This window comes from Tenrec ecaudatus, chromosome 18, assembly GCF_050624435.1.
Source record: "Tenrec ecaudatus isolate mTenEca1 chromosome 18, mTenEca1.hap1, whole genome shotgun sequence".
Lineage (NCBI taxonomy): Eukaryota > Metazoa > Chordata > Mammalia > Afrosoricida > Tenrecidae > Tenrec > Tenrec ecaudatus.
The window spans coordinates 20541626-20557345 of NC_134547.1; the positions used below are offsets into that span (position 1 = coordinate 20541626).

At 59.6% G+C, this 15720-nt stretch overlaps 1 protein-coding gene and 1 non-coding gene across 4 annotated transcripts in view; both read right to left on the reverse strand.

Annotated features, from left to right (window-relative positions):
• Positions 1-15720, reverse strand: part of SIPA1L3 (signal induced proliferation associated 1 like 3) — a 214129-nt gene that overhangs the window by 28741 nt on the left and 169668 nt on the right. For all 3 annotated transcript variants that reach the window (XM_075536258.1, XM_075536257.1, XM_075536259.1), the window contains 5 exons: positions 11465-11716; positions 10674-10811; positions 5618-5745; positions 3068-3186; positions 1342-1772 (listed from right to left, as the gene is read on the reverse strand). In XM_075536258.1, coding sequence (XP_075392373.1) covers positions 1342-1772; positions 3068-3186; positions 5618-5745; positions 10674-10811; positions 11465-11716 — 1068 coding nt within the window. The remainder of the gene's footprint in view (positions 1-1341; positions 1773-3067; positions 3187-5617; positions 5746-10673; positions 10812-11464; positions 11717-15720) is intronic.
• Positions 11072-11132, reverse strand: LOC142432882 (U7 small nuclear RNA). The gene has a single exon (XR_012780979.1). It is a non-coding gene; the product is annotated as a U7 small nuclear RNA (small nuclear RNA).

Consider the following 15720-nt stretch of genomic DNA (forward strand, 5'->3'; position numbering starts at 1 on the left):
ACCTGCTGGATTTGCACCCCCGACCTTACGGTTAGCAGTCCACCAGGGTTCTTTGCCTCCTCATCCTTCAGACAGCCAGCCCACTTGTCCTCAGTCACTGTCCTACTGCGTGCGCCCCACCCTGCAGGCCCCTGGGAGCACAGCTTCATGGCAGTCTCAGTGGTGTTTCCCTTACCGGCCTTGGCTCTGGGGAGCCGGAGCAGGGGGGGAGGGGCTATCCAAATTTGCCCTGTATTTCTCCTCAGCTCCCCGACATAGTGCCTGCACACAGTAGGCCCCCGAGGAGTACTGAATAAGTGAATGGATGAAGAATCTGCTCAGAGAAGTCAGTGAGCCTGGGAGACTCAGAAATGGAGAGACAGAGAGGAAACCCCCACTTCCTCTCACTGCGCCCCGCTCCCCGTGCCAGTTTCTTGTCTTGAGGTTCAGGGATGGGGAGCCACGGCCCCACAACCCAAAGATGACCCAGCGCCCCACAAGGCTCCCCAGAAACGTCTCTCTCCCGCCGAGGGGTTGGTGGGTTGACCGGCACCAACGGGGCTCCTGCGGCCCCCCAGGCACCCGTGGAGGAAAGCTGTCAGATCATAAAGGACCAGCTGGCCGGCCAGCAGCATCAACACTCAACACAAACAGAATGCGTCCACACTGCTCAAACCCACCTGCTGCTCTGCAGGAGGACGGTGAGGCAGTCTGCACCCATAAAGACTGACTGACAGCCTCAGAAACCCCGCAGAGCAAAGTGGGTCTCCTCAGTCCTGGAGGGCAGCTCCACCTGAGTATCAGTGTGCTGGCATGGGCACCCTGAGGAAGGTCAAGGGGACAGGGACCCCTTGTGCAGATAAGTCCCTTCTTTTGGGGGCCGGGGCCCTGACCACCTGTGCTCCAGCTCCTCACCTCTCCATGCAGGAAGAGAAGGCGGCCGAGGGTGGTCTTGGGACCTGTCTGAGGCCATGGGCCTTGAAGGTGGGAAAGCCCTTCAGAATGGCTTTTCTGCGAGCTGTTGGTTCGTACTCTCTGACTCTTGACTGCAGGTCCACTCTGCAGGCCACACCCCTCCCCCCTGCCTATCACCTCCAGGTGAAAAGAATGCTTCTTAACCCGTGTAGCCCAGGCCCAGGGAGAACTGCCAGTCAGAGCAGCAGAGAGGGGCAGAGGCAAACGGGCAGACATGGCTCCGCCTTGACCTAAGCTCCTTTCCTTGAAGGACCAGGGTGGGCAGCAGGGGGGCTCAGTCAGTAAGCTCTCAGCCCACAGGCTGTCTGCTGGGACTGGGCGAAGTGGAAGGTGCTCAGGACTCCTCCTCCAGCTGAGGGGCCGGATGGCAGAGGTGCTGGGCCTTACCTGGGCTGCCTCAGTGGGTCTCGGCTGCCGCCGGCCAGGCCTGTCGGGGTGCTGGAGCCTGAGGAGTACAGCTTCGGCCGGTAGCCCTTGTTCTGGCCAGCCACCGCCGGGGCAGGTGAGACCTCCCGCCTTCTGTCCATGTGGTGGGGCCTCCCGGCAGCTTCCCGCCCCCCGCCACAGAGGCCCATGCTGCCTTGGGGCTTGTGCGTCTTGGCAGGCCTTTGCGGTGTCTTGGCCAGGGGCAGGCAGCTGGGGCTGGCGGTGTAGAGCGAGGTGTCGATGCCACTGTCGCTGGAGCCGCCCTTGGACAGGGGGTCCTGCTCTGGCTCCAGGGGGTCCAGGGGGTCGAACCAGCGGTCGTCGCTGTGGCTGCTGGACGTGTTGCTGGACAGGGTGGTGCTGCTGGAGTGGCTGGAGTACTGAGGCTCTCCCTGCAAGGCAGAGGGGGCTGAGGGCGGTGCCTGGCTCAGGGCTGCCTGTGCACGGGGTGTGGGACCCTTCCCTCCTGGATCCACCCCAGCGTGGACCCTGGAGGCAGACAGGGGCGACCCCGGGCAACAGGCCTCAACAGCTCCGTGACTCAGTTTCCCACTCACCCTGCCTGCCCTGGGATTGCTGGGAGGAGTAACTGAGACCCTGCTACGTGCTTCTGACGCCTCAAACTCCATGCTCCACACCTGTGTACCACCCCAAATCTTTCCCTCCTCGGGAAAATCCCCCCTTCCTTCTGGGGTCCCACTTAGGGCCTCCGTGTCACCCCGGGCCCGGCTGCTTTGGTTCTCAGTTCCCTGTCCAGGCCAACAGAGGGTCCTGTTGTCCCCTCCTTCCTCCACAGGCCCCCATGGCCTGGCCCTGACCCCTTCTGCGGGGCCCCAGTGTAGCCCGTGCCAGCTCTCTCTTCAGCTTGTAAAGTGTCCGTGGCTCCCTCCCTCGGCAGGCCCATGAGGCCCATGTGGAGTGGTCTCCCACCCCGTTCTGACATCATATCCTCCTTCCAGCTGTGCTCACACCCTGTGCTCCAGCCCCACAGCCCCCTTGCTGTGCCTGAGCATCCCTGCACGCCATCATGCCAACCTTCTGCCCGCCCCTGCCCCCCCCCCCTTCCTTCCACACTCCCTCGCGTCACGAGACGTTTGGGCTTAAAGGCTCCCCCTAACTCCGCTATGTCTCTGCGGCTATGTCAATTATCGGTTTATCTGCTCACGGCATCTTGCCTGCACTGACTTCAGCTTCACGAGGGCAGGGGCTCACTGAGTGCTCCTCAAAGACCCACGGGGAGAGTGGCCTCACACTGCCTCGCCCACCCAAACAATCTCCTCCCCAGCCTGGGCGCACTGGACTACATTTCCCAGCATCCCTTGCAGGGAGGCAGGGTCCCCGAGGACACCCAGGAGAGGGCTCTAGGGAGCTGTTGGAGAGCAGAATCACAGGGCAGAAACAGCCTGGGTTCCCGAGTCACCGTGTGGCTTGTTCAACGCTTTGAGGGGAAGCAAATGCCATGGTGTGAGGCCGCCGAGGCTCGGAAGGCAGGGACCTGCTCAGGATGGCAGGAAGTGGTCCCAGGTGGCTCTAACTCCCAAACTCAGCATTCAGCCCCTCTGCACCACGGAAGCGGGACAAGTGCTCACTGTCGGGGTTGGGGTCACACGTAGGCCGAGCTGACCAGCCTGGAGTGGGGTTGGACATCAGAGCAACGGCCCCCCGGGCAGGGGGGGACCAGACTCACTTTGGAATGCCTGTTGGGGGAGTCTTTGCCCACTGCATCCTGTCTGGAGGCGTGCTTGTTGCTGCTGCTTCCAGTCATGGCTGAGAGGCGGGCCTGGGCGGGCACATGCCACAGAGGCTCTGCGGGAAGACAGGGGACACCCGAGCCTGTCTCAAAACTCTCATGCTCTCGGCACAGTCTGATGTGGCCCCCCCTCCCTCCCCTGCCACTGTTGCTGCTCTGCTGGGCTGGCTCACAAGGCTGGGCCAGACATCTGGGGATGTTTCCATGTCGGCATCTCTACCGCTTTGAGGTGGCTGAGATGGTCTTGTACGTCACTGGCCAGTAGAGTTTGTGACCCTCCCCAGTATGGACCTGGGACAGGACTGATCCTTTCTGTGCCTTGTCTTCCTCCCCTCCTGCCCCACCGGCTTTCAGGGGTGAGGAGCCTCTAAGGCCTGGCGAGGATCGGGGAGAGTGCTGCCCGCTGAGAGCGGGGTCCTCGCCCTGACCAGTCTGGCCACTCTGGCCGGCCCTCAGAAGACCTCCTCACACGCTCCAGGCTTCGAGACCATTTCCACACACAGACTGCCTTGCAGGGTCCCTGGTGGAGGCCGGAGCCGGGCTTGTCAGTTTATACCAGCGTCTTCAGGCCACGCAGCCGGAAAGGAGAAAGCAGGGGACAGAGGCAGGAGGAGGGCAGGGCCGGGCACAGGCTGAGTGCTGCTTGGTGGACTGGAGGGGGGGTGGGATAGGGGGAGCAAAGATGGTAGCAGTTGCGGGCGGGCTGGGCAGGATGGAGCAGGCTGGGTGAGGCTGGGAGAGGCAGCAGAGGCGCCAGCAGGAGGCGGGTGTGGCCAGCTTGGCTGGAGTCTGGCTGGCTCTCCATGCTGACGGAAGCGTGGTCCTGGGCGCTCATTTGGGGCTGTGGGGCCCTTCTTATCCCGACAGTGCCTGAGGGTCATGACCTTTCCTGTTGTGGAGGACCCCCGCCCCGAGCCCATTCTGGCAGACAGAGCAGAACTGCTCCTGTGGGTCTCGAGACTGTCAATCTTTTTGGGAGCAGGCAGCCTCCACTTCCTCCCAGGGCTGGAGGGTGGGTTCAAACGTTAGCCCTCTGCTCCATAAAGGCTCCTTGTCATGCCCTGGCTGCCTGCAGGCCAGCACACGGCCCTAAGAGGCTGCCTCTGTTTCTTCCTCCACCAGGACCAACGCTTCCCGTGAGCACGCCCTTTCACCTGGTCTGTCTCGGACTTCAGCGGGGTTGAGATGTGAAGTTACGCTTAAAAAGACGGTCTAGGTAGTAGGTACACAGATTGATGAACAGGCTGAGAAGAATTAATATGTCAACGGGCATCAGGAAAACGCAATTACACAGAGGACCCCGTCACGGCTACGCACTAGGGGGAGCGGTGAGGCGAACAAGGCTGACCAGAGCAACGGCTGGTCGGGGCTGTGGAGCCACTCCACTGCGCAGCTGCCCAGCTACTGTGGTTTTCTTTGGTCAGGTCTTTTGTCTCTCTGGTTAGATGTGTCCCTGACTGACCCCCCCTCCGGGGGGGGGCAGCTATCGTAAGTGGTACTGTGTTCCTGATTTACTTGTCAGAACGCCGTCACTGAAAAGGAACTGAGCTGGTTTTGCACACTGCTTGTGGTCCACCACTTTGCCGGACCTTTCAGTCACTTCCAACAACCATCGCTCTGTCCGGGAGCCTATCTGCAAACGGAGTTTTACTTCCTCTTTGCTGGTTTGTGAGTTTCTCATTTCCCTTTCTTGCTTTGTCAGAAAAGAGTCGGGCAGCTTCTCAGAAAGCTAAACATGCTTTGTCACACAACACGGCGTTTCCACTCTTCGGAGTGTGTCCTACGAAACCGCATGCTCATGCTTTGCAAAAACTCATGCCCGAGAGCGTGCCTAGCAGCAGGGCTCTAAGGTGTGCCAAAGCAGAGAGCTCCCTGGTGGCCATCATGTAAGGATGGAGCAAGGAACTGTGGTCCTGTCCTACCAGTCACCCTGCTGCCCGCAGTCACAGCGAGGACCCGCTCTCCACACGTGACACTGAGCCCAAAGCAGCACGCACACGCACACGCACACGCACCCTCTCACGGTCGCTCTAGGTGAGAAACAGAGAAACAGGCAGAGGGAAGTTGTGCTGTCACAGAAGCAGGCGGACCGGGAGGGCACATGGCAATGGAGTCTGCCATGGCCCATCTCTTGAACTGGGTGTGGCTCCATGACACTTGTGCTATGTTGGTCTCGGGCTGTGCTTTCGGCTGTACACACCTGCGTTATAAGCCCACAACAGTAAAGCCACCAGCGCCATTGCGGACAGCCAGTTCTGCTCCTCTGAAAGCGACTTTCCCTCCCCCGCCCGCCGCCCCCAAAGCCATCTTGGAGGCCACCACTCTTCTGTAGCGGGTACCAGTGTGCTGCTCCTGAAGTCTCCGCTTCAGACACCACTGCCGACGGCCTCCCGGCTCACTCGCTGTTTCCACTGCTCCTGAGAGCCCTCTGACAGGGTCAGGCAGGTCACCAGCCAGCCTCTTCTGCTGGCTTGAGGGAGGCCCTACCTGGCTTCTGGCGCTCCATGGTGCTCTCCTGGCTGGTCAGACCGCCCGAGGAGGAGTCGCCGCTGGACAGTCCATCGTGGGGGAAGTGGGGATCAAACGACAGGAGGGGGTGTGGGGCGGCTGCGTACCTGCAGGGGAGCGAGAGCCAAGCGGAATTATCCCCCTCACGCAGAGCCCTCGCTAAAGAGCCATCCTGCTGCAGTCAGCTCGAGCCGGCTGTTCCACAGGGAACCTTCACCAGGATGCGCCTGTGCCGACAAACTTGGAGCAGCCTGACAGAAAACCAGGCCATCTCCACACCTCACCCTGTACGCCTCCGGGTAACGTGTCTGGAACAAGAGAAGCTCAAGTGTCTGTCTTTAACCTCATGTGCGAAACCTTGACTTCGCCGGCTTTTCTTGGAAGATGAAGTCACTTTACAGAGAGAGGGTGTGAGGTGCTGGTGAGGAAACAGCTGTAGTTTCAGGTGTCCCCATGCAGACGCCGGAGGGACAGACGGACAGTGGGCAGGGCCTGCCAGTGGGATGTTGGCTGGAGCCGCCCACGCAGTCACAGAGGACAGAACCCCAACAGCCGTGTCCGGGGGCCGAGCCTCACTCGGGCAGGGCCCTGCCAGCCCTCTCCACTGGCTGACTGGATAGTGGGTGGGCGGGCTGCAGGGTGGCTGGTGACAGCGTGTGCGTGTGTGTGAGTGAGCTGGCCGCGTAGGCATTACTGGGTACTTCCCCCCAGCCCCCCTTCCTTTGTCCCTGCTGGTGGTCGTCCCTGCCTCTGTCACATGACACCAGTCAGTCCCAACACTGAGGGTCAGTGCTGCCCGGCTAGGGGTATGTGCTCAGGACAGGGAGAGCTCCCTCATTCTGGGGACCGTCACTGCACCCCCGTCTTCTGCAGAGTCCCGAGTGCTGTCTTCCAGGGACCACAGGAGCCAGCCTGGGTGATGGACGGGCGAATGAGTGGGGCCCGTTGGTACAGGGTGTTTGTCCCTGAGGGGCACAGTTCCCCTGCCCGAGAGCCGCCCCGCCCCTGCCAACACTCGCCTCTCAGCTGCCAAGCCGTGGGAGCTCTGGGGGTGCTGCTGCTGTGGTGTGGAGCCCACGGCACCCGCAGAGCCTCCAGCCCGAGACAGGCGAGGAAGGGGGGGCTGGGACCGACTTCTGCAAGGAGTGGCCATTGGGCACCTTGTGGGCGGCAGTGGGACGCTGTCGGATACCCGTGGACGGTGAGGCCCTCAGCCTGGAAGGCCCTCGAAGTACAACCGGGCAGGGTGGCCTCCTCAGGTGGAGGAAAGCTTCAGGGCCCTCGTGGCACAGCTCTCTGTGAGCAGAGCCAGCTGCAGACCTCAGTGAGCAAGGGGAAGACCGAACGCCGAGTACACTCGGAGGAAAACTGGGAGTCGCCAGCACGCATGTGGGCACACACGCAGATCAAGACCCGTGCTGAAGTGAACTGACATCGGCCGTTTTCAATCGGACAATCACAGGGTTGGCGATGGTGGAAATGACAAACGGAAGAGAAACGGCACCACGTCGTCACAAAGAGAGCATTTCAGGATTCACCCTGAAGAACGAATCTGTCAGTGAGCCCGTTCAGATCGATACACCCACCGCCAACGCCGCCTGAGGTGGGCAAATGGAAGAGTTGTGCCAACCTCTGCAGTCTGACACCGGTCAAACACGCAATCACGGTGCGGTGAGTGTTACGGGTGACTGGAACGTGGAAGCTGGAACACGCGTGGCCTTGGGGACAGAAATGATGCTAGAGACGACACGGTAGCACTTTGTAGAACCCACGACTCACTCCTTGCAAATGCCATTTTTCCCACAACGTCAGCGGGCACCAGACCTCACTAGACGGAGTACTCGGCAATCAAACAGACTACACCCATGTCAAGAGGGCAGATTTGCTCAACAACACATGATGCAGGCTGATGGGAGAATCGCTCAACCCCTCACAGGCAAGTTCATAGGAAGCGGAGGAAAATTACAGCAAGCACGTGAGGGCCAAAGCATGACCTTGAGCGTGTCCCTCCCGCACGGAGAGACCGTCTCAACCAGAGATTTGGTGTGCTGAAGTGTGTGAGGCCAGACAAGTTGTGGGATGACACAGGGCATCCCCCACAGGGTAAGGACAAGGCCACTGAAAAGGCAGCGGGCAGAAATTCAACTAGGAGAGACCTCCAATCAATCTATCGATCAGTCGAGCGAACGGAAGAAATGATGAAAAAAGATCTCGAAGGGTGGTGGTGAAGACCAAGTACTTGAATAAAACGCGCAAAACGGATGTTAGGAAACCGGAAGGGAAGAACCAGCGTGGAGTGAGGTAAGCTGACAAGAACCGAGGGCGGAAACGCAAGCCCAGAGTCGCAGCACTGAGGGGTCGTATGGACCAAGTGCCCAGCGACGGCGTGAGAAGCTTCACACGTAGATGGAAGAAATGCATGCCGATGGCAGGAACAGAGCCTCTGGACCAGACGGAACTGGTTGGCAAGCAACCATTTCAACAAGTAGCACACAAGGGGGTACTGCCCCCCCCCCAAAAAAGCGACACTGGGCAGAGCTTGCGTAGTACACAGTTTTCCCACTAGGCGGGCATCTCGCAATCGCTCTGAGTCAGGGCACCTCTGGGCAATGCCTGGCTAGGTTCTCGCTGGTCACAGTGAATTTTTTTGTAAAAGCAATTTCTCTCAGAACTCGTTTTTTTGTGATGGCCGATTGAAGAGAACAGCGTGCGGCTGTGAAATTTCTTTCCTGCTCAGGAAAAACGCAGCAGAAACCGGTGTGATGTTGGACACAGCTTACAAGGGCGGCGCCATGGGACAAACTCAAGTGTATGTGTGGTTTTCTCATTCTGGATGTCGTCAACTTCCCAAAGGGGCAAAAATGTCCACAAAGTCTGTGCACTTGTATTTGAAGACCCATTACGGACACTGAAGAGATCGGGATGTTCTCTGGAGTTCTAACAGAAGATTCGGGAATGAGAAGGGCCCCTGAGGAATTTGTGCTGGGTTCTGACGGGCCAGGAAAAAGAGCGTCTATGGGAAACATGCCGTGCTTTGCTCTGAAGTGACCCCGACTCTTTCCAAGGTCATTACTGGTGACGAGACATGGTGCTGTTCTTCCGACCCTGAAAGCAAACAGCAGTCAAGCCAGTGGAAGATGCCATCAGCACCTCGGCCCCCCAAAACTCGTCAAGTGAAATCAAAGATCAAGACAATGCTCATTGGTTTTTTTTGATGTGAGGGAGATATAGTGCATTTGGAGTTTGTTCCACCAGGTCAGACTGTTAATCGAGCTTTCCGAAAGGCTCTGAAAAGATTGCGTAACAGTGCGACAAAAAAGGCCTGATTTGTGGCAGACGGGGACTGGTTTTGCCACCACGACAATGCATCTGCTCACATAGCCAGCTCAGTGCGCCCGTTTTGGGCAAAAACAAAAACATGCCTCTTGTCCCACACCCGACTCACTGACCTCATTCTGTAAGATTTCTTTTGTTTCTGCGAATAAAGAGGAACAAGAAAGGACAGCGATTTGATGACACAGAAGAGGTGAAGAAAAAAATGAGGACGAGGTGCTGCCAGCCATCCAAACACACCCCGAAAAACGAAACCGTCTCCAGGAATTGACAGGACACAAATGGAAATGCGTCAACGAGCTGATGAGGCGCTGCAAGGGTTCCTTGTCGGCACCAAACAATCTCGAGGCCTTCTGCCTGGTCAGCTGATGTAAAGAGAGTCATGTGTGTGTCCATTCCAAAGACGGAGACCCCACTGAGCAGGCTCGTTAATGTCTTGTGCAAGTAAAACTCTGCTGACGTTAATTAAAGAATGGGCAGGGAGCTGTCAAAATTTCAAGCCGGATTCAAAAGCGAGTGTGGAGTGAGGAACAGCATGGCTGAAAGCTGAGAATACCAGAGGGGCTGATTTGCGATTTATTAACTATGCAAAGGCATGTAACCGTGTGGAACGTAACAAATTACACATGACATCGAGCAGAATGAGAATTCCAGAACACTCATGCGGAACCTGTACACAGACCGGCAGACAGCCGTGGAACACACGGTCGGGGTCGGATCCTTTCAGCAGCTCACTGAGTCTGTACGCTGAGCAAGCAATTTGAGAAGCCGAACCGAAGGCAGGAGGCTCCAGAACAGCCCGAGATGGGCGATGCCACAACTTAAACTCACTCACTCACGCCACCCACGACCTCTCTGGTGAGTCTCCCATGCAGAGGAGGCTGGGCAGTGTGATGGGAGGGTCTCAGCCTGGACATTAAGCTTGTTGGTGTGGGCCACCAGTGTGGGGGCTCCAGGCCACGGTCAGGAAATGCCCTGTGGGCAACGTGGTGGCATCTGGCTGGAGTCCTTCGTGGAAGGTTGCCTGGAGGAGCAGCCGTGAAGCCCCCCTTGGCAGGGTACGGCCGGGTAGTGGGAAGACCACGGGCAGGGCTCTGCACACACAGCCTACCGAGGCCCATGACAGGGGTCAGCAAGGCTGGAGTGGTGGCACGGAAGGTGTGGGGCAGACTGGCCAGAAACAGAAAGGTCCCTTTGACTTCTCAGTGGAGAGCAGGGCAAAGGAGTGACACTGGAGGAGGGACGAGGGCGGATGCTCAGAGGCTGAAGGAGGGGGTGGGGGCGGGGCTCGGGGAGCTACTGAAAAGCGTGGGAAGGAGAGCCCCTGCTGCTGATGTGGACCAGCAACCCCCAGGACAGAGGACAGCTGCTCCTCTGAGGGCTTCCAAGAATGCAGGTCTCTCCGGGAGCGGACCTTGCTGCTGGGGGCCTGAACTGTGGGATCTTTCCGTCAGTAGCCAAACACTTAACCCACAGCTCCATGAAGGCTCCTTTCCAAACGGGTCGAGCGGTCAACAAAACAGCAGCTGAAGCCAACTGTGTGTCCTGCCCTGCCCAGCTTGTGCTGAAGCTTGAGCTAAGGCACAGCCAAGGGTCAGGGGCTGGGCGGGGGCGGGAGGGTGAGTGGTGCACATTTCCTGGAGAAGAAAGGCCCCTCGCTTTCACGAGACCCCTTAATTGGAGAAGAGGGAAGAATTCTGACCTTTCTGGTGATGGCTTGTATCTTGTGTAGGTGGCTGAGCCGGGGGTGGAGAAGCTTCCAGAAGGCTGTCGGTAGGGAGGAACTCTGTCGGCCCCTGCTGGTGATGCTGTGTAGGGGGTTTCTGGGAAGCTGACCGGCCTGGAACAAGCGTGGAAGGAGGCAGTTGATGGGGGGAAGCCCCTGCTGCCAGAGAGGACCCACAGACCATCGGCTCGCTCCCTCGGGAAGGGTGCTGAGCACAGGTGGTGGGAGGCTGGGGTGGGACCCTCCTTGCCCTCCCTCCCCCAGCCTCTGCAGTGGTGCCAGGTGCCGTCCGTCCGAGGCCCCTCTCTTCCTGCTCTTGGGTCAGCTGAAGCCCCTGCTTTCTAAACGTCTCTGATCTTTTTTTTTTTTTGGGGGGGGGTTTTCCGGGAAAACCAGAAAACCTGCTAGACAAATTCTAAAAGAGCTGTAACACTAACTCTCTGATCTTGTAATCGTCTGTAGGACACGGTACGTTAAGGCAGCTGGGCAGGCACATAACCCAAGGCCTGGAGGGGCTGCGTGTAGTTCTCACAGCATCTCCAGGCCCTGGCCTTTGCATACATGCACGGGCTCTTGGCCCTCAGACCTGGAGCCCCGCACACGGCCAGGCCCGAGGTCAAAGGTGGACCAGAGGGAGGAGGGGGGTCTGAGGAGGACAAGGAGGGAGAGACTGAGGCGGGGTGAGAATGCAGCAGAAGCTGCTGGGGTGGGCGGCAGGAGGGGGAAAGGAGAAAGAGAGACAGAGAGGCAGGGAGGGCTGTCCTTACCTCTTGCTGTGCAGTGGCTGGGGCTCCCGGAAGGGGACCATGGGAGTCTGCTTCGGGGGCCGGCTCAGGGACTGGGCGTGGCCAGGAGTGGCTGGCGAGGCCCACTTGGAGGTTGGTAGAGAGTTGTGGGAAGCTGGCCCACTCCACTGCCAGGGAGCGTTGCTGCGGTAGGGGGGCCGGCCCCCCGGGGTCATGCTCTCTGGCTCGGTCTTGGGCTCTGAGGTATTCATGTCATAGGTCTCCGGCCACCCCCTGTCAAGAAGGCCTGGTGTCAGGCAGGAAGGCCTGGCCGGTGCACACAGGTGCCTCGCATCCCGTGGCCAGGTTTCCTGACCACCCTGGGCCCAGGTGGCAGCTCTTAAAGGGCCATACAGCAATCACTGGCTCAGTGTCCTCCGGGTCCCGACCTGGCCCCAGTCTCACGCCTGCCAGTGTCCTCCCGGGTTTAGTGAGACTTGGGCCCCCCTTAGCAGATACCCTTGGATGCAAAGGACAGTATCTGTCTTGTTCCGAAGATGCTCAAAGGCAGCTGGAAGAGAAGCAGGTGACCTACTTTAAAAAAAAAAAAAAAGGCAGCCACGCAATCCAGAGCCCTGAAATAGCTTCGGAACAGCAGTGACTCTCCCCAGGCCAGGCGTGCACCGTGGCTCCTGGCTCCAGGAGGGGCCAGGCTGGTGCTCCCCCACCGCTGCACTGCTGGGGCCCAGTGGGGGCTCTGGGCTCGAGGGTGGCCCTGCGTCCAAGCATCCCCTGCCCAGCTGAGTTCTGAGGCATGCTCCTGTCATGGCCTTCCTTTCAGAAGACACTCTGGAAGGTGGTGGCTGGGACACAGGGACTATGGAGCAACCTGAGGGAGGTTCTGAGACCTGGGTGGACCCAAGCCCCAGTCAGCATCCTGGGTTACAGTGCCCATGCACACTGTGCCGCATGGCCTGGCCAGAGGGAGGACGGCTGCTGGGCACCCCAGGCAGTGCCTGCCACCCACCCGGCTTTCACCCCGCGTCTCCTGTGTCTTCTGGGTAGGGCTGACTCCATTTCCTGGCTCTAAGCAGGAGCATGTGACAAAGACCTGGCCAATCGGGGACTCCCCCTCCCCCCCAGCTATAGAGACTGGTGCAGGGGTTGTCATGCGCCCTGCACAGGGCCAACCAGAGCCAATAAGCATCGCCTCTGGACCTTTTCCTGGAACTACTGGGAGGTGGCGGGGAGACCCTGACTTCCATTGGGGCTGTTGAGCTGAGGGCACTTAAGTTGGGCTCCAAGGGGGCTGGGGTCATCTCTGCCCCATGAGGTGAGGGTCTGCTCAAGACTGACACCAGCTCCAGACAGGAGAGCCCCGGGGAACGCCAAGCCCAACCCTCCCCGATTCCTGGGCAGCCTAGCTATGTACCAGAATCTATCCTGTCACTGACAGCTGGGGTTCTGCATAATACACGGCACTAGAGAACGAGGTAAATGGAGGTACACAGAAGTTAAATAACCTCTCTGAGGACCACAGCAAGGAAGAGGTGGAAACGGGTTTAAATGTAGCAAGCTGACCCCAAAACCCACAACCCTAACCAGAGGTGGTGGGCACAGTCCTAAGTGCCACTTCAGCCCCACCTCCGGCCAGGAGACCCTGGGCACTACCTCCCAGAGGAACCGCTGTCCCCGCTCTGCACATCCCCCAGGCCCCTGCTGTCCTGAGGCCATTTCCCTCTCCACGCCCCAACGGGAGCCCATCTGTCCAATGGGGTGGCCCCATTCTCCAGGGTAGCCGGCCTCCCAGGAGTGTGTGCGGAGCCTAGTTCGGGCCAGGAGGCCTTCTCCAGCCCACCGCCACCTGCTCAGAAGCGGAAGTCGTAGCCCTTCCACCCTCTGGAGTCTAATGGGTGTCTGGAGATCCCAGGAGCCCCAGATCGATTCCCACCCCACCACCTCCCTAGCTTTTCCAGGAAAGCTGAGGACCGCCACCACCAGGACACCTTGAATCCTGAGAGAAAACACTGGTTCCCAGGCCCCAGCTCGTCTGAACCAATTTCCACCCTCAAGACGGGGCCTAGGAATCTGCGTATTACCCACACCCATGCTCAGGCTGGAGAAGCCCCACGGCCAGTTGTTTGGGTCGGGTGGAGTCCGAGGGCACACAGCGAAAAGCCCATACCCCTACCAAGGCCGCCCCCAAGCAGCCTCGATGCCCGTGTGCGCGTTCTTCTGCACAGGGCAGAATCAGGGGTTGCTGTGAGTCGGCAGGGGCGGACCAGTCCTGTTTAGCCCAGCCAGACCCACCTCTGCCCCTGAGACCACTTTCCACACTGTCCTCCCAGCCTGAGAGGTCCGGGACCCCTCCTCACTCCCTTGTGGGGTCTCAGTTTTCCTAGAGGCTGACTTGAAGGGATGGAAACACCTGGGGGTGGTCTGCCCTGACTGAAGACAGCAAGGGGACACCTCTCCAGACTGTGCCCAAGGCCACAATGACAGCCTCAGCAGTGGCCCTGCATTTCCTGCTACCTGGCCCAGCCGGGGGCCCAGGGCCCAATTCTCTGCCTGGGCGACTCTCTGGTGTCCATTCAGGCTGGGCGCTGAAGGCCACAGTAGGTGGAAGACAGCTTCCCAGGGCCGGTTCCTGGACACCTGCGTCCCCTCCCTATGCCTGGTTCACCCATGCTTACTGTGATGTCTGAGCCAGGGGTCAGGGCTGCAGGGAGAGGCTGGAGGGACCCCAGAGCAGGGGGTCGCCAGCTCCCCAAACAGGACAGCTTGGCATTACTGCCATCTGAAGAGGAACCAGACCCACCTTGCCCAGCTGCAGCCACCCACCCCTGTGGGTAGGAGCGCCTGCTCGACCAGACTCGGCTGCCCTGGAAGGGGGGTGGGGTGTAGGCTGAGTGCCTCCCCTGGAAACTGAGTGGGGAGCAGGCCTCATCTGTCCAGTCCAGCCCCCTAAGTGGGGGAGAGTGCTATAGACGCCACTTTGCTTGAGTTGGCCCCTACCTTCATGGCTGGAGACCCCTTGAAGGGTCCCAGGATCCAGTCAGCTGCCGGCGAGCGTGCGTGCAGAGCAAGGCCCTAAGTGTATGCCCTGACCAAGCCCAGGGCGCCTGTGCGTGGGGTTACCTCTGGTTCGCATGGGTGTGGCTGGGCCTTGGCATGGGCACACAGGGAGAGGTGAGGGGGGAACACCTGGGGCTGGCGGACTCAGGGGTTGGTTTCTCTCTGAGTTTGGACTTGCCGCTCACTGTACGGTTTTCCCCTCGGGACGGTCTGCTCTGGGCCCGTCTCCTGGTCTGTGAAACGGGGACTGCACCAGCGATGGCGCGAGGTTGGGAGGTCTGGCCCGTCACTCAGAGCCTCTGGGAGGGCAGGTCTCTGATTGCCAGGCCTTTCTGCTGCCCTCCTTGGCCCACTGTGTCCAGGGCCAGGCCCTGCCTATATTTCCCTCTCACTCACCACCCAGGGACGCCTGTGCTTTACCGCACAGACGCCTTAGAGGGGGCTCTGCAGAAGAGGGCACCGCAGTCAAGCTACGTGGGGCCAGTTAGCAAGGGGGCGAGCCACCGACCCCCATCTCTCTGACTCAGTCTCCCTCGATGGTCGCTTGTTACTGTTTGATCTCCGTCTGGTTTCTTAGCTCCGTGATGCTCTGTGGAGGCCTTTCCTGTCTTCTGCGTGCTTGGAGATGGCCTCTGGAAATTGCTGGGGGAGCAGCTCACTGTTCTGAGACCTGCACCGTCCCGTCTCCCTGAACGATGACGGCTCGGGCGAACCAGAGCTCACCGGGAGAAGTTCTACCTTAAGAGACCCTCCAACAAATGAGGGCGGACCAGGGGCTCGCAGGGCGACCCAGCGGCGGAGAGGCGGGTCCAGGCGAGGAGCTCAGTGGCCAGCGAACCATGCAGGGAGCAGAGGGCAACCTTCACAGGGAGGGGGCAGAGGACAGCGGGACACACAGCACTGCCCGAGGGATGCCAACTGTGCTTCTAGGGGGCAACAGGCCGCTTGTGGGCACTGAGGGGGATCGTCAAAAGGTTCGTGGGCAAAACGAAAAGGTAATGGAATTGCTCCTTTTGAAGCCCTCTCGCGCCCCCATGAGAAGAACTGGTTAAAGGGCCCGTGGGCACGCCATGAAGCGGGAGCTCTGAGAGGACGCGTGCCTGGTTCATGCTCCAGAAGCAACGAAGGAGCAAGGGGCAGCTGGACAGAGATGGCAGAGTCCCTACCACAAAGCGACTCTAGCACACCTGTGTTCCGTTCTCTTGGCGAAGCCCACAGGCCCC